At 37.8% G+C, this 19,242-nt stretch overlaps 1 protein-coding gene across 1 annotated transcript in view; it reads left to right on the top strand.

Annotated features, from left to right (window-relative positions):
- Positions 1–19,242, top strand: part of ADK (adenosine kinase) — a gene marked incomplete at both ends in the record, with an annotated part of 266,202 nt that overhangs the window by 218,617 nt on the left and 28,343 nt on the right. Inside the window, 2 exons of the mRNA XM_079535314.1 lie at positions 6,275–6,310; positions 11,929–12,043. Coding sequence (XP_079391440.1) covers positions 6,275–6,310; positions 11,929–12,043 — 151 coding nt within the window. The remainder of the gene's footprint in view (positions 1–6,274; positions 6,311–11,928; positions 12,044–19,242) is intronic.

The following is a 19,242-nucleotide window of genomic DNA, read 5'->3' as shown; positions in this document are numbered from 1 at the left end:
GCGCAAACTTTATCAGCAGTAGCAAAATTTCATCAGGCATGCCTTTGTTTCAGAAAATATGCTGCGTGGTTCTTTAGACTTCTGTTTCTCAAACTCTCATGTGACCCATATGGGAGCAAGCATTTCTGGAGGATATGGAAAAAGAATAAATTCCATTCCCCTCTTGGCCTTTATAAATGGCCATCTTTTAATAAAGACATATCAGCTTGCACTGCTTCTGTACAGTGAAATGCAGTGATAGCTGACTTTTAAATCAGATTACAATGACACGCAAGGCTGGATAGGACAATCTAAGAATTTTGAGTAACTATTGGTATCTATTTAGCACTGAATTGAAGAGGGATGTGTGTAACTTCTCACAAGCTGCAGTAGATGTACTGCTGGCACTAAAGGTTAAAGATTCAGCTGGAAGTATATTCTATAGATTTTCTATCAATTCACTTTCAAATAGCAGAATGATAACAGCCATTTGTTGAAGTCATGTTTTCAATTGATCGTCAAGTAGTCTAAGTCTCTGCCTCGTATTCCTTAGGTATGTCATGACTATTGTTACCCCAGCTTTGACATCACCTTTATTTCATGGAATCATAGAATTGTTTAAGTTGGAAGGGGTCTTTTAAGGTCACCCAGCCCAACTCCCCTGCAGTGAACGGGGACAACTACAGCTAGATCAGGTTGCTCAGTGCCCCAGCCAGCCTGATCTTGAATGTCTCAAGAGATGGCTCAAGTTTGGCCTTTTGTTGCATATTCAGAAAAGAGTGGTGTCATGATGTTAGTGAGTGAATGTGTGACATCTTTGTTACAATCCAAAGGCAGTGACTGAAAATCCACTGTCATATCTGTGCCTTGAGACAAATGCCATTACCAGGATGGTAGTTAGTGTAAACTGGCCTAGAGTTGGAGGTGTGCAAAACATGGTATGGTTCTGCTCATTAGTCCATGTCCTTAAAAACTAGCTTAGCTCCTGCACTTTGGTGAGTGTTTTGTGAAAGAAATACTGAAAGCAAGGGCTTATGGTGATCTTGACAGTAGTATTCTTCATGACTGTATGGCTGATGAATAACTAATCTCGCATGATAAGAGAGCTTTTAACAAAAGAAGATGACTTTTAAGGGCTTGTATTCAGAATTACAGGACAAAGCATACTGCTGAGACCGGAGATTCTCAGGACCTATGGAGTTCGTGAAACAAGTATAGCTCTGAGAGCAGAGTTTTGTAAGTTCTTTGTTAGAAACAGAGATGACAGTGTGAAAGTGACAAAGTAACAGGGTAATAGGTAGGACAAATGTGTCTGCCTAAGGAAAGCCAAATTAGAAGTGCAAGTGTTTGAGATTTTATTGTAATGAAAGAAGACTTTCATGTCTGTGGTATGGTGAGAAAAACAACATTTTTTATTTATTTTCAATTGTTTTAGAAAGCTTTACTTTATGTTGAGAAATCATGTATAAAAACATCTATTTCAGAAACACAGATCTTCAGCACCTGTCTCTTTTGTTTGAGTCAATCTTGTGCAGAATTAGGTTGTAGGTATCAGTGTACATCACTTGAATGAGTCTTCCCTATCTCCTCATTTGCTTATTTTACTTTGTCGTCAGCCGTTTCATTTAGATAACAGGGTCTGAATGTTAGAGAAGATTTGTGCAACTGCTAACGCTTTGTTTCAGCAAACACAACAGGATGTAGAAAAGCCAGAGAGAATACAAAGAACAAAAAGTTATACCAGGATTAGAGATGAACTCATCAGTGATTTGATAGTACTAAGTGGCTATATAATTACCTTTGATGTGTTAAAGGAAACAGAGTAAATGGAAGAAAACTAACTGTTCATACTTCTCAAAAGGCAGTTGTGCAACAGCAATACCCTGAAGCTGAAAAGAGAAATGTTAAAGATAGATTTTTAGCAGATATCAGCAGAAAAAGTGTAGTGGTAGAGGTACTATTTAGGTTGTAATCAAACATGGCTGGCATCAGTAGGAGTGGTTCCAGGAAATGCAAACAGCCTGTGGATGGTCCAGATAGTCATTTGCTGTTTTTCATTTGCTGTTATTTGCTTGTTGCTTGTTGTTGCTTGTTTTTCTTGATGCCTCTAATTTAGTGCAGGCATCTTCCTCTACAGTTATTCATGTTGTATAAGTGTGTGGTGGCTAAGATTTTGTTGATTTATGGGATGGGGTGAAGACACTGAGTCACGGATTTGTTGTGCAGAGAAAGGGGATTGTATTCCTGGAAATGTGAGCAGGGCTTGTTTTTGGGGGGCTTATTTCGGGTAAATCAAGAAGGTTGCTGGAATGGGAACTCCATCCAAACCTTTTTGTTTCTTTCATTCCCTTTTTTTTTTTTTTTTCTTTCTTTTTTTAATCTGGGGACGTGATCTGGAAGGGTGGGAGAATAGCGAGGATGGGAAGCTGTCAAAGAAAGTTAGAGAATTAGAGGGCAGTGCTGTAACACATGAGTTATAGGTTTATTCTGTGAGATGCCTCCTCTGCTAAGAAGGAGGGAGGCATGTAATTAGCTCCAGCATCTCCTGCATTTGTGTTCTTGTGTAATTATGGGAAGTGCATTCAATGTGCAAAGGTATCATTGCTGTCCTGCTGTTTTATCATTTCTTTATGAGATAATGTTGATTTCAGCAATGAAATGCAAATTTAGTTTACAGTGCTCCTTTCCTCTGTATAAAGGTTAAAATGTGTATTGTAGATAATACTGTTGGTGATGCTTCTGAAATGGTCTTCTGTCATCTAATTTCAGAAATATGTGAATTTAAATGCTGTTCATTGCAATTTAACCCAATATGCATGTTGCTGGCATTTTGGCTATGTTTTGGCCAGCTTATCATTAAAAACCTACAAAAAATTAATTACCTACAAAAAATTAATACATAGTGAGTCTTCTGCGTGTTATGACAAAATGAACATGCAATTATTGAAATGGAGCCAACTTAACTCTATAATCCCAAAATTCTCCTGACACAGTGGTTAATTCCTGATGGTAAAGAAGCTAATGGTTTCTGTGTTAAAGAGGGGGTATTTTGGTTTACTTGTGAACAAGGTGCTACTATTGCTGATGATAAAAGGGCCCGAAATTCTAACAAGCCCTGTTACAATTGGCTGGAGTGTAGGTTATAGGTTGTTCCGTTTACTAAATGCTGGAGCTCCAACGGGAACAAAATATGTGCAAAAAGGGAATAGTTTTCAGCTATGAAGAGAGTCAAATGTAACAGCAAGACCAGTACTGGAGGAAGTTGTCTTTTTTATTGTTATCTCTTTATCTTGCTTTCCTGTGTAAACTGCTCATTATTGTGAGGAGAGGGTGTGTGTTGACTTTGGTGACATGGTGTTACTCCTTTATATGACACTGTATGCTGTTTCCTTCAGTGTGACTGTATGTTTCGGGATTATTTTTTTCCAAAACGACAGGAGCCAAATAATGTTTCATAACTGTTAACAAATCCCGTTTCTGCTTTAGGTGGTACAGCAACAAATGTGCTCTTGTGGATGATAGAGAGCCTATATAAAAAAGGAGTGCGAGCGTTTAAAATATATTTAGTATTTAGATGAAGAAAGGTGGTGGAGAGGATGTTATAAAGTGAGATGCACTATAGACACAAATGGCAAATAGATCTGAAAATCTGAGTAATGAATGAATAACAGCTGAAGTTTATCAGAACCAAAAGCACTCCTGATGTGAAATGAAGCTTCCTAAGAAAATTCTGTTCTATTGCTGTTTTGCTTTGCTGTTGTCGCATGTCATGCATGAATGGAAATGCTGCATTCTCTGGGGAGCAGTAATGCTTCTGTGTAGGTTGTTTATTTCCTTAATCCCTCCTTCTCCGTGATTTCCAATGTCAGATATAAAATGGAAAGCTTGTAAATACAGTGATTATCATACTGATTATCACCTGCATCAGGGAACGCCCTGGCTGGCCGCCGTAACCCCAGCAGTCTCCACATGTTACAGCCACTTCGATTTTAACCTGACTACTCTATTAGGTACGTGAGGCTCAGTATGAGGTGCCCTAAGGCTGCACAGATGGGGTCCGCTTGTTTCCTGTTCTCACTGTTACTGTGAATAGATACTAAAAGCTCCTCATTGCTTTTATCTGGTTAATTTACTTTGAACTGGTCCTGCATTCAGGGCCTGCGGAACATTTCTCACCATTTTGCAAACACCAAACCATAGCCTCTAAAGATGTGCTTTGAGCTTTTCTCTCCTTTTTTTTCTAGAAGGGCCTTAATTCTCAGGGCCTGTAATCCTGGGATATGCTGATTCTCAGGGAGCTGTAGGCTCCTTACTGAGGAAGCTGCTCAGGAGGTGTTGTGAGGTTTGGTTGACAGGAGAGAAGAAAATTAAGATTGTTGTTGTTCTTTGGCACATACAGACACATTAGGGGTCAAACTGTGATTGTGTGCTGGCTACCATTGCTCATGTCGCTGGGCAACAGACCAGGCTAAAAGACGAAGCTCCAGCAGGAAAATCCAAAGATAAGATGCTTTTTGCCAAATGTGCAATCCGTTTGTACTTTCTTGTGGAAGAGCCAGGTCTTTCAAACCACATCTGCTATGCATGGGTGCCCCAGAACAGAAAATTAAGATGAATTCACCTCAAAGTCTCTCACATAAGGAAGTACTACTTAACTGGAATAGCTTTTATTTCACAGATGTAAGAATGTACTGGTGTCCAGTTTCCTGCCCAAACAATAGTTTAACACAGATGTTAATGTCCCGCTGCCTCGGGGCATTAAAGAAATCCCTTAGGACAGATCAGTGCAACTTCCAATTTCACTCACATGACCAAAATCCTGAGGTTACAGAAGTTATTTGGCGGCAGTATATAATCGTTAGTTTATTTTCTTATTCTCTGTCCTCCTTATCGCTCTCTTATTCCTCTTATTTTAATTTTTTGTGGGATTTTTTTCTGTGTCCAAGTCTCATTTGAGGCTTTCTTGATTGTGCTGTGGTTCATTGTAAGTGCATCACTGTATAGTGGAAGCTCACAGGCTCCTTTTTTCATATGAGCATAGGCTTTGTTAATCACATGCTGCTTTAGGAAAACACTGCATGATATCTTTGAACCCTACACTCCTTCTTGACAGCCAGGCTAGCAAATGTCATTGACTGTGTGATGTACAAGAAGGAATTCAATTGTAAGTAAATTGTCAAAGTGGCTAACCTTGCCCGCACCCAATTGTCAGGACCATGATTCAGTTTTTCTGTCAACATCAGCTAAAGCTAACCCGGTCAGCCTTATGTTTCTGCAGCAAAGCAGCCTGAGGAGTTGTGCTTTTCAGCTGATCGCATTTTATTAACCTCAAGTTACTGTTGTTATAATCAATTGTACCCACTTCGGATTCGTAGATTGCCCCCAAATTGGCAAATCATATAGATCCACAAGTATGTATTTTCTGCAGTATTAAAGCTGTCATAGGGACACTGGCCTTAAATGGTGCGGTACGGTAGTTATTTTTGTTTAGTTGGGTCAGCTCACTGTTCAGGCTCAAGTCTTATCCTTCTATTAATGTCACTTGGCAAAGATAATCTGGAAGATTGCAAGTTAAAATGTAAAGAATTTGAGCGCTGTCAACTGTATTTGCAATGCTGAGGTAGAAAGTGAATAAGGGAAAAACACTGCTGTTGTCTCCTGTCTCCTTGCTTTTATTTCAAAAGAGATTTTAATTGCTCCAATTAATATAAATAAGAAATGAGGACATTCTGATACCCTAATGTTTCCTCTGTTCTTTGAGGAAAAGAACATAGTTAAATTGCCTAAAGCGGTGATTAAGACATCAGAGTGTTTTAAAATGCTCATCTGATTCCACCACAAGGGTTTGAACACATTTTGTACTCCTATTTTTTTTATGCATTGTAGATGACAAATGATTTTTTTTAAATGGCTTAAAAAGCCATATCCTATGAAGTGCATCAATGGAGATAACGCTGTAATTTCAATTCAGAATATGTCTGAAGGATATTTGTCTGGATTTGAAATTGTGATTTCTTACTTAAAGTCCTGCATCCAGGAGTAACTTTCCTCACCTGGAAAATACCATATATTGTACCTTCTTTATTTGAACTTGAACAGTGTGCTGACATTGTGCTGCTGTTGGGCTGCGGGAAGGAGGGGGAAGCTTTGGGTGCAACTATCAGAATAGAACAACTGTATGTGGGGATATTGAGATAATCATGTAAAAGGAAAACTGGCTGAATGAGTTTCAAAATGTGTTATTTCTTCATTATCTAGCACTTTATAATTAACTGTTCTTTTTTTATTATTTCAGGAAGCTGCCACTTTTGCTAGAGAGCAAGGCTTTGAGGTGAGTTAACCCACAATTGCACACTAAACAGATCCTAAAGGCTTTTTTCGTGCTGATAATGAAGTTCTTTTGGACAATGATTGATGTGCTATTATACTCTCCAAGCCTCGCAGCGGTTGCCATGGAAACTTGGCAGTCGTCATGGTTTCTTTGTTCTGCCAGCTCAGTGTTATGACGCACTCTGCTAGGTCTGCACCCAACATCGCCTACAGATGTTATTTATTGAATTTTGAAAAGCCTCTTGGGAAGCCGAGAGGTTGGGCACGGTTTCAAGCTGCCTCTGCAGATATGGGACCTGTCAGTTTGTTCAGTTAAAAAGCTACCTCATTAGCTGCATTACACTCCACAAGGATTCACTGCTACAGCAGTGGTGAGGGAAGACTAAATAGAGAAATATAACACCGCTTAAAGAACTTAAACCCTGCCATATGCGGATTATCATTATGCAAATGAATTGTAGAAAGGTTGTATATAAAATTGGTAGGTACTGATTAATGTAAACCACGCTGCTTTTCGAAGGGGTGGTGTGGAATTTCTGTTTCAAAACAGATTCAAGTTGGTGCTTTCCATCTGTGCTCTAAAAATGCTCAATTCCCTACTTTCTAGAAGTAAACACTGTTGATTTTACAGCAATTCTCAGAGCTTTTGATTTCATTTTTCTAAGGTATTTATTTGAGTGCCTAAGCCTGTTCGTTGCCCCTCCCGTTGGCTACATTCAGATAACTCAATCTGGAGAGCTATCAGCTATTGGTCTCTAATGCTGAATTCAAATAGGCAGGTTTTAAATACTATAATTAATGTGACAACAGTTGTACTAATTTCACAGATAGTAAGCGATCTCACTGAAATCTAAATTGCAGAACCGAATGCACATAAATCCTGTTACATGTTTTTTCAGTGGAATAAGACCCACCTTAATTGATTTGTTTGCGGTGGGGAAGAATAGATAGGAGTTTGACTGCTCAACACCCATTCTGCATAAATAATAGAAGCCGCGCGATTCAAACTGCAGCACTTTAAGAACGTGCCACTCTGAGTGTGGATGGCTGTGAAGAAAAAAAAAAGAAAGACTGGCAGCTTTTGTTCTGCAATTTAGATCTCTTTAGAGCCGTACACCAGCAGGTACATCAATGCCATCAGTGTTTTAGATATTAAAGCCGTGGGCTGGCCCATTTCATTTTATGTTTGCTAAATTCATGCGGCTGCTTTGTAGAAATCCAGACATTTTATCACTGTCAATTTTCATTTGTATAATCTGTATTGTTAGCATAAAAATACACTTTCAATTTATTCTATCAAATGAATGAATTTCACAGATGCCTCCAAATATATTATGAAGCATAACAAATTATTGGTACCCTCTGGTAGCTAGACAATAAAAAGGAAAGGAAGTAGTGTATTAAGTCTACCCATTCTATACTTTTATTGCCCCCTTGAGCTAAAGACTTTGAATATGCCTGGTTTAAATTCAGTTCTAGTGACAAACTGCTGTTGCTGGTGTCTGCTAACTACCATCATATTAACCTTTCCATTAGTGCTTGCTTAGAGATTCTAGCACAGCTCCTTCTGAACATCCTAAATCTGCCACATTTGATTACAGCGTATCAGTAAAGTGCACAATGATTATGATCTTATCTCTTATTACCCCCTTGCTTGGCAACAACTCTCACGTCAAGTTTCCTGACAAAGATTTGATAAGTGTCCGCAATGTTGTTTTCCCATTGTGCTGGGAAGGCAAAAAAATGAAAATCACATTGCTAAGAAAGTATCTTAGGAAAAACTTAAATAGCTTCAATTAATTTCCTTAGTTAAAGGAAAAAAATCCATCAGGTCTCTTGTAAAATGGATTCTGTAATTTACATAAAGAAAGCATAAAAAGGTAAAATGAAGAATTGGAGTAACTAGAGCAAAAATCAGGAGGATATTTGCTATAAAAGTAATGAGAAGTTGCTGTTACCTGAATCTGAATTACAGATGGAAATAGTTTTATTTTATTAAAAAAAAAAAAAAAATTAAAAATCAATTCCTCAGAAATCTTTGTCACTGAAGAACAGTTGTGCCTTTTTTTTTTTTTCTTAATATTATCTCCATTTCTGTCTTGCAGTTAATTCCACAGTTTATGTGACTAAATGCATCTCATAAATGTAGATTAAGTAAAATGTAAAATGAAATTAAAGGAGCAGATGTATCTGAGCTGCCACAGAAATAATTTTTTCTGTTAAAGATGATGCTTTTCCATGAAGTACATATTGGTTAGGGAACCAAATCAAAGAGTTTTGATACTCTAGGATAAATTTCAGTCTTAAAAGCAGTGAGATCCACTGCACAGGTCGACAGTTTTCAGGGGATTTATGCGTGTTCAGTTCATGGCTGTGATGGTCTTTTTTTATGACTGTTCAGAGACAAGGCTCAGACCTGCCCAACCATCAGAATCAAACTCAAGTGTATTCTAAGATACGCACAAATATCCTGTGAATTTGTGGCACTTAAAGTCCACAAACCTACTGTTCAGCCATGTCTGTAGATGCAGGTTGTATTGAGTCAATACAGAGTAAATATTATTCATTATAGCTCTTTGACAATATTATGTACACGCTGAGCAGAAATAGGAGATGACAGCATTTCATACCGTTTGCCTGACAGCAAACTGAAGGACACAGTACTGCTGCAGTCCTAAGTTGTAAATATTCACCTGGTCTAAAATGTCACAGTGGTACCTTCAAAATATAACACAGAGACAAGGCAAAGATGTATACTGGAAAAGTTAAGTCTCCCCAACGTTAAAGTTCCAGCTCTTTCACTATATGAACTATTTTATTCTCTTCCTTTGAAAAATTTCAGTATAGAAAGTGATTTTGGCTAGGTGCACCAAGTTAATTCTCTTAGAAGATGGTATTAGTTACTTCAGAAGTCTGTGTAAGCAGACACAAGTCTCCAAACCAGCCTGTTTTGAAATTCGTACCTTTTGAAAAAATTCTTTCCACCGGATTCCTTTCTTCTACTGTTACATGCCTATTACGTTTTTAATTCTTCCTAAAAGCACATATGCATTTATCTTTCTTTTACACTCTACTCTATTTCACCCTCTACCATCATTCTTCACTAGTATTTTTCCTTAGAGCCCTCTTTCCCTCATATAAATTCATCTTGGTTCTTCCTTAAACTGAAGGAATCATCTCTTGATCTTGTCATTTTTTCCCATTATAGCTTCCCTACTTTCCTCTTAAAATTTAAAGTGCATGTAAATACATTACGCAAATGTCTTCAAACTCTTTGATTCCTTTGCCTGCTTTGCTCCTCTGTAAATGTGCTTAATAAAGTCATTAGGAGCTTCCTCCTCCTTAGTTAGCAAAAACTAACCTCCTCTCTCCTGGTTTTCTTGGTATCCATGATTGCAGTTTTATTTCACGGACCTCTTAATTGTCAAGACCTCAAGTAGGTCAGAATGTAGGTGACCCTTCAGAAGCTTACAAATTACCAAGTTGAAGGGCTGTAATTCTCCACTGATGCCCTATCCAACAGCTTGTGCCACCAGCTGATACCCTCTCCTCACAAATCTCCTCTTAAAAAGACATTTGAAAACAAAAGAACAGCAGTTGCAATTATTTTCTCTGGCATTTTAAGGGGCTTCTTGCCTTCTGAGAATTAGGGCTAAGGTGGCCTCTGTTTGCTCTCCATCTGCTGAGGGGTTCAAGGTTCCTCAGTCTTCTCCAACAGTAGAGGTTGCCTTTTGAAAGCTCATGATAAGAGTCTGAACAGGAGGATGAAATAACACAAATGTGTTAGTATAGTAACAGTACATGGAGATTAAAAGTGTGAGAGAATTCAAATAAGACTTAAAGAGAGCAGTAAGAAAGGGCAAATTATTATAGTACTTGACAAATGTGTATTAATCTATATGAGCTCACTAACTACCAGAGAGAAGAGAAATAAAAGAGAGGCTAGAACTGTTGCAAAAGAGCTGGATAATTTTCACTTTAAAGGATATAGGCAAGTGCATAGCCCAGTCTTGTTCTCTGTCCATGGTAAAGGTGAAGTGCTGTCAATGGTGTGATCAACAAGATTACTAAAAAGCAGCAAGTAACTGGGTGGTGTGTAGATTATAGTTCTTACACTGCTTAACTGAGCTGTTGATGAAAAACAAGTGCACTTGTGAAAATCAGCAGCCACAGTCAAAACTGCACATGCAGTACCTGGTTTTAAAAATAACACTATATGCTGATTTTTGAGGAATAAAATCTATTTATTAATACAAATTAATTGTAACTCTGGTAAATGACTTGATACCATTCTGGGCAGCTTTATAAATGAACTCTATTAATTATGTGATTCTGTTAAAATGAGTTGGGTTTCATAATGGAACAGATGACCAAAAAACGCAGAAAGCATAGTTATGCTTTCATATTATATTCAACACTAGGCCCTCACCAAGTCTGCTGCGTTTCACTGTGGTTGCATGTACATAAATGCACACATTGTGTGGTGTTATTTAACACACGTAGAAATAAAATGCAGCTCAATAGATAACACAGAGAATTATCTGTCTTAGTTTCATCCAAGATGGCAAGAAATAGGTTTATATATACACCAAACTTAATCTGTGGAACTTACTGACTTGAGATAAATTTGAGAACAAAACCATCCATAGATCATTATGAAAGGTTTTAATGCTTCTACTAATAACAGGAATACTTAGATTGAAAACTAAATAAATTAGAAGTTGCAACGGTTGTGTTTCAAACCATACAGCAACTGAACTATGAGAATAGGAAGGATGATATTCTGGTGACAAGCTGTGCTATTGTTGGGTTTCTTGCATCAAGTAAAACATTTCAAACTTGTTGCTGCCAAAGGCTTTGGATGGATCTCTGGTTTGGTTCATTATGCTAAGTTCTCAGTTCCTAGCTAGATGTGCTATGGTGTACAAAGTCCCTTTAAAGCAAAGATTCTTTAATTTTTTGCAGCTTTTCCTCACTTCAGAAAATTGTAGGATGTTCTGTGCCCCACTGAGTGGCTCCCACCTTTTCGTTCCCTACATCTCAGTGATGCAGAGAGCTAGAGAGCACACAGCATGTCCACCTGGGCTCCACACCTTTGAAGGTGCTGCAGGGTGTGGTGGGTTTACATGTTGAGATCAATTGCTGTAGGGGATTACAGAAACAGTGTTTGTTATCCTTCTGAAATCAGAGGGATTATAGTACTAAAAAACTTGACTAGATTGAATGAAAATCAAGCTCAGAGTTTATCTGAAGTATTCTCTTGCAAATTTTATTTTTAATTTTATGGTAGGTTCCGTTAGAATCCAGTCTGCAGCAAAAAAACCTAAACCCACTAATTGCTTGTTAGGAAATGCTCTGTAATTCCTTTGTTAGCTTAGCAGTTTTGTAGCAATTGGAATAGCTGAACTATCATTATCAAGATTACAAACAATGTTCTCATAGTACTACATAAACCCTTAGTAGAATGAAGTATTCTGTTTAAAAATCTTCCTCTACCGACAATGAAGTCTATTTTTCACTAGCCATAAGAAAATAAATGTTTTGATCTGCTAATAAAGTTCCAATCTTTCACTGCTCTAATACGCTGGTTACAAGAACTTTTTTTCTCTCTGTTAATAGACTGAAGACATTAAAGAGATAGCCCGGAAGACACAAGCCCTGCCAAAGGTGAACACGAAAAGGCAGCGAATTGTAATCTTTACCCAGGGGAAAGACGACACTGTAATGGCTACAGGTATATTTTTCATATCTTTGTTGTCGCTCAGTAAATATTCCAGTTAAGCAACAACAAATTCTGGTTTTACCTATTACAACTGTTAAATGGTAGGCAGAGCATTCGCCTTTTGATGTGAGTGTTTCTCATCTCTGTTATGCTTCTCATTGTTTTAAGATTCTGAATTTGAGAAGTTAATATTTCACAAGAATGCCTGAGAATTTAGTTCTGAACATGTGAAGTACTTCTGTATAACACAGATCTAAAATATTGATCCAGTTGGTTTTGCTCAGATTTTATGACTTGAGATTTTATCTGTGTAGCCATCTTTGCTGCAAACAAGAACACACTATGCCTGCTGAGAACAGCTGTGCAACAGTATAGTATATTTAAACATTTGTGAAAAGGAGGAAGTGAAATCCAGTACTAAGTGAATTTCCAGGCTTTTTTGCTTTGAGCAGAAAGCTCACTTCAAGCTTTTCTCAGCTGTCTGCTCTTCTATTCTCAAAGGAATATGTGAGAAAAAGGTGTTCTAGCAGGGATACAAGTAGTTTGTGCTGTCAAAATTGATGATGTACGACACACAGATTTAAGCATTATAAACACGACTGCCCACCTTTTGACAGTCTCTTTAATTTTGTCCACCTATGCTTCTAGACTAAATAAAGCTATTAAAAACATGTGCTGTGGTGAGCCACTGTAGTCATTCATTCCTGCACAAGGTAAGTTATTAGTCAAGGTTGAATTCCTCCTTTGGAAATCAAGTGAAGTTGAGGAAGCTTTTCACCTGAGGGACCAGTGCTTACTCATACAATATTTGCCTCAAAATCAGAACTTGCTTCAGCCTGTGGCTGCAAGGCTAGGCGCTAAGTAGGTATGTCACTGGTGTATAGATCATTCTCAGCAGCAGTTAGAGTGATTTCTCCGATAGTTTGCTCCTTCCTGTATTTTGTTGGCTACAAACTGATTTAAAGGCAATAGAAAGCAGTCACTGAGAGTTGTATGTGTATCTCGCTGAATAATGATGAAAGCATTGCTTCCAGAATGTTACTGCATTATGTGAATGGCCCATATGGAGGCACTCCACTGGAGTATTGTACAGTTGGCTGAAAAATAGCAGTGTAAAAATGTTTTTATACATGAGATAGTAATAGTGGTAGTAAACCTAAATCTTACATGTAACCCTCCTGTGCTCTTATTTAATTTTCACTATGTACTTATTTTATTCTTCAAACTGGAGTTGTTAACAAATCCATTAATCCATTCTTTGATATTTTTACAACTGGGGGCTTATTTGAGGAATGACACTTGCTAATCTTAGCTGTTTGTTTGCTATTAAGTGAACTTAAATTAGAGAATGCACTTTATATGCATGATAAATGCAAGATGGATAGGGAGTGTATGCAATGGTGTCAGCTACAAAAGCAAACATGATAAATGTTAAGGCAGTTTTGAGCCGTGGGATAAGCTATTTGGTGCACGAGCATAGCTGAATCTCTTTGCTATGTTGTTATTCATGGCAGCCAAATAAATGTCAATAATAAAAGAGAATTAAAGATTTTCATTTCCCAGAGGCAGTCCTCTAATACAGCTTGATCTTTCATTTCATTTGTAATTCGTTCTCATGTCAGGATGCAATCATTTGCCAGGCTCTGTGTGTCATGTTAAGTCATTTAATAATGATTAAGAACATAAAAATGTTTGGCCTGTGGGGCAATTCTCAAAAGAGATACCGATTTGTTATTGTTTTCCCCCTTCTTCCATCCTTTGGTATGGATCATCTTTTTCCCACCTCTTCACATTAAAATAATAATGAAAGGAGGAAAATGTGTCCCTTAATTTAGCATATGATGATACCACACAATGGCACGGAGTACTATTAACGCTTAATTCAGCACCAATTAGGTCTTGTTGTGCTTTCCTTCAGTGGAAAGTGTAAAATGTTTCTAAATGATCTTTGAAAGACTTGCTGTATTTCAGAGTAGTTGCCAGTATAAAATTCATTTCCCCTTTCTAATACGCAGGATAAGAGTAAGTTTTTGAAAGTGTCTGCCTTCACTGTTGCCCTAGGAGTAGAAGCAGGTGCCTTGGACTGGACTGTTCTATGAAGAAACACAATAAACAGTGTCTTACCTATCTCAACCTAGGCATTATACAGTGAGAAAGACAGCACAGTAAGAGCATCCCTACCAGACATCTATTTCCTCAGTTAAATACAGCCTCTGCCTACTGTCCTGTACAAGGCTGCCGTGGGGCTAAAATGAGAAAGGCTGGATTACAAGAGTAGGAGTGCACCTCCTTGGTGGGTTACATACAAGTTGAGTGATAACCAGAGAATGGAAATAATGAGGGGATCCACTTCAGTGCAGCTTTGGTTGGAAGGAGAGGAAATGAGGCAGATAAAAAGGATTATTGCAGGTTCCCAGAAAACAGAAGTATCAGTAAGTACTTGAGGAGTAGAGCATAGAGCAGGAAGGTACAGATCGTTACCAAAATAAAAGAAAGGTTGACCAAGAATTTCAGAGCATAGAATCTGATAGACTGAGACAGCTAAAAAGTCCGCTTCCTTCAGGGATCTGTCCTAGCCCTAAAGCAAGGTTGTTGAATCAGTATGTGAATTGCTGCTGATCACCCACCATTGTTTTAATGCCCACCAAAATCATTGGTGGCTCACCTGTAGAAGACCATGAACTGTGGCTGCTCAGGCACTGATTGACAAGCAACTTAGAGGCCCACACAGCTGGAGCAGATCGTGGAAATGGTAGGAAGTAACTGCATCAGCCATCTCAGTCCAAGCCATTCCCATTTATCAGTCCAAATTCCTAATCTGTCTGAATTATTTGTTTTTCTTTCAGAGAAAAAGTGTCTCTATCATGGAGCACATTGGGTTTTTCTGCTGTCTGTTCTTATCTCCTCCATCACAGTACTCCAGCCCCAAGGCTCCTTTCCGCTCCCCTTCCTTCCTGTTCTCTGTCAGTAGGAATAATTGCAAGAAAAAGGCAATCTCATATTCAAACTGAGTGTGATCAGTATGTTTTATAGGGAAGGAAAGGAGTGTTTGGGATTGGCACACAGACACTGTGGTAGATTAAATGTTGACTAAATTAACTGTCAGCTTCTAACAAGGCTTCTCAGAGCATGCGATCAATGCCTAAAGTTCTCCTGTTCGTGCCATTCGGATGCATTTTCCTCTGACATCAAAGTTTATTTTTCTACTGAAAAATTTAAAGACATTGGAGCTTATTAATGACTGTAAGAACTACAAGATGACACAAATGCTAAAACTGTCTCTAACATCTGTCCCCAAAATGGCTGAATTTCAACAAAACTCTCCTGAAAAAAAAGTAACCTGAGAGGTACACCTCTGATGAAGCCTTGCAGTAAGAGGACTATGGCTTGGGAAAGATAGTAGCAACTGAAAATAGCATCGATGAACTTGCTCACTGAGGAAAGTTTGTTTGAGGAATAATATTGGTTAATGTCTTGTGTGGATGCTTTTTGGCCATTGAGGGAATTGCTTGGCTGTTGGACCCACTACCACAACCTGGCTCCATCCGCTCTGAATTTGACTCCAGGTTCCTGAGTTTGGGGGATACATTCATTTCATTTTTCAACACTCTCTTCTGTAACCGAAGAAAATATATAGGCAAGGAAGGAAGGGAAGAGCTGATGAACATCTCCAGTCTCCTGATTTCAGCAGCTGGGGCTTTTCATAAACACACCAAAAATCACAAACTCTGACGTTATATGTCACATCTATTTGTGTGCTATATGATTTGTCAGAATCAACTGCTCTGAAAACTATCCATTTTTACAGAGTTGCTCATAACATTTTTAAACAAATTACTTTAAGTCTGATACATTCTGTGACTAGTCTTCGCCCAAAGGGAAATCTTTGGAAAGTCTGAGCAAAATCAGTTTGACAATGGAGAATCAATTTAATAGTGAAATATTTGCATAATTCAAAAACAGCTGAAGCTACAAACTTTAAACTTAGCTAGTTTTATAGCTTTAATAGAGGAAAGAAAAACGGTCCAAAGGTAAAGAAAATCACTTCAGCATTTTTCAAGTTATGAATGATGAAATCTGGCATGTTCAGACCTGAACATAGAATGTTCCTTTCTTTTTGCTCCCCAGTGTTTGCAAGACCACCACTGTTAAGGGCACATTTGTAATAGGCTCATTTGTTAGAAAATGGCAGTAGTAAATAAATGAATTTTTAAGGATTTGAACATTAAAACCACCAGAGTTAGGGTTTACTGAGTTAATGACACTGCTTACATCTTCTTCAGTTTGTCGATGGATGGCATGAGAGTGTTTCAGGAAATGTAGTGGCTTTGAAATACAATGTGGTAGAATGAGAAGGGTCTCCCTTAATAATCCTGAAATGCACCTAACATAAAGTATACACTGAAGTCGTTTGGGGAACTTCTACTTGTTATTACTGCATGTTATTTAATCAGTTCCATAAATTACACAGCATATGCTATATGGCCAGATTAATATGGAACAACAAAGCTTGCAATGTTACCAAATTTTAGAGCCCACTACCAAGCTTTTGATGTTAGAGTAATATTAGGTATTTGCTCTCTGTTATCTAAAACAGGGTATTGAGCTAAATGGATTTTGGTGTAAGTCAGTACAGCCATTCTCAAAGTGATGTATGTACATACATTCACAAATTAAGAGTTTCTATGCATTTGAATAGAACCAAAACGTGGTCTAAATGAATATAGCAACAGAAGAATGGAGAGTCTGTATTTACGAATGAGGAAACTTCTTGGATGTTAAAATCATTTAAAAGGAGAGTTTTTAAACTGATGTTTAAGCATATAACAGTCTAAACAGAGGTCAGTAGTTTTTTTTTTGTCAGGTTGTGCTGCAATCATAGACCACCATGTTACCTTATCTATAAAACGAAGAAGTATTTATTACTATTGACACTGCTGACATTTTACGGTGGGTCTGTTTGCAGCTCCTCTTTCTGTAAATTACTCTGGATTGTTTGCTTGCAAGAAGCAAGAAAAAGTACTTTTCCCTTAGGTCTCCTAGCTTTCATTCTCAGCTTTCCAGACAGGAAAAATCTTGACTCACTCTTTTTATCAGACAGCCTTCCTGTGTGTTTGCACAAACAAAGTCACGTCTTGGATGTGCAATTGGGTTATATTACAATGCATTCTCTTTTTCACATGATTTCATAGCTTTACTATCCCCTCTCCTGTCATATTCACAAATGTAAAGTAAAATTTAAATACTAAAAATGGATTTAAGAAAAAAGGAAATTTTGGTCTGCTAGTCACACAACAAAGAAGCCAAAAGCCCAACAGAATTATTTTTAGTTTAGTTGTGACTTAGGAGGCACAAAACCTAAATTAATAATGAACCTTTGTTGATAGGGATTAATGAATAGCAAATCTGGTAATACCTTCTGTAACTGAGACCACTCATGATTTCATGCTGTGTGGGAGAGGAGATCTGAGCATTTTATTAGACAGCTGAAACACATTATTAAAACCTACATTCCTGGACACCTGTATCTTAACTGGAATTAAAGGTCAATAATTTCACCTCAGAGAATGCATATATCTATATAACTATAGGCATATAAGTAAACATATATTTATATGTGTAAGTAATGTGCACGTGTGTTTTCATTAATTTCGTATCAATTTAAAGAAAAGAGTATCTTTTTTAGTCTAATGTAATAACATGTCACTTTGGCCCAGCAATTAAGAGTAAAGTCAGGAAATTCCCATTTCTTGCTTGATCACTAGCAACAAGGAATTTTCAAGGCAAAACTTCACCTTTCATTAAATGTAGCCTGAATCTCAGGTGCTACAATTAATTTACATTCTGGCATTCCAACGAAAAGTTGCTTCTTTCAGCTATGAAAAATATGTTTGCTGGCAATAAACAGGGGTCCCTATCCCACACCTTAGGACTTGTCAATATTTCCTCTTACACAGAAGAATTCATTTCTCAAATACAGATATGTAGACCTAGGAAGTCAATTTTTGTACCATAAGCCTAAAAGGAATTCTTGGAGATGTAACTGTTAATACACTGCTCCACTGGTGGTGTAACAGGAATTTATGTGATGCTGGCGAAGCAGTGTGGAGTGGAAAAGGGGAGCAACACTGGGTCAGTCCAAAGGTCCATCTAACCTAATGTCTGCATGTGTAGTAGTGGGTGCTTGTAAAAACTGTTTGGATTCAGCCACTTAAGAGCATTATTGGCTATCTCCCTCTTCTTGTATTGCAATGAGCAGTCAGTAATCATTCCAAATACAACAAACTCCAGGGAACTCTTGCTTGTTTCTCCTTCATCAGTCTTTTCTTCCAGACTCTCCTCCTATTTTGTTTGCTTGTTCTGTAATTGTGACAACCCTGCTACCCTTCCCTACATCTTTTCTCAATTCTGCTATACCCTTATGAGGGGGTCACTAGAATGTTCAACATGAATGAGAAGTTTACAAAGTGATGTGATTTTTTTCTCTCCTTTGTTCTTCATTCCTCATAATAGTTCCTCACATTTTATTTGCTCTTCTGGCTGTCATTTTCATGTTGTAACTTCTTTTTCTTTATAGTATGGTAAGAGGTGGTTTAGAACCCATCACTGTGTATTTAAAAGTGGATTTTTTTCTTCATGAGTGAACCATTTTAATAAAGATTGACAAATGATTTTATAGTATGGGATGCTTTTGCAATCCTTCACACTCAACTTTTGGTTTTACTACCCTAAATGAGTTTAAACCAAGATGACGTACAGGATACCGAAGAGCTCTTCTTGGAAGCACTACACATAGCTGAAGATGCTGTCTGTAGCAGGCAGGCACAATTAACATCAAAACAGGCCTTGTATGGGTACTAGTGAATACTGGTGCCAGTGTGGGTACGTAGAGGTCAGGAACTGCAGTAGGAAACAGGGCAGGAGGACACTATGGTACCTGCAAACCATACTGGATTCAATTAATGCGGAGCCTTACTCCAAGTCACTCCAAGTCGTGTTTTATTTCTATTTTCCATCTGGCAACGAAGTCTGCAGTTCTCAGGCTGGAAGGAAAGTTACTTCAGCATCAGCTGAAGTATATGTATATATGTATATATGTGTATATGTGTATATATATATATATATATATATATAGTAGAATTATGTCTGCTAATCAAAGAGCAAAGAATAAAGAGACAAGTCTATGAGTATATTATCAAAAAATAAATGGT

This window comes from Tetrao urogallus (assembly GCF_951394365.1).
Source record: "Tetrao urogallus genome assembly, chromosome: 5".
NCBI classification, from domain to species: Eukaryota; Metazoa; Chordata; class Aves; order Galliformes; family Phasianidae; genus Tetrao; species Tetrao urogallus.
Note: the sequence above shows the minus strand (reverse complement) of the source record. Positions and strands in the feature narration are given on the sequence as shown.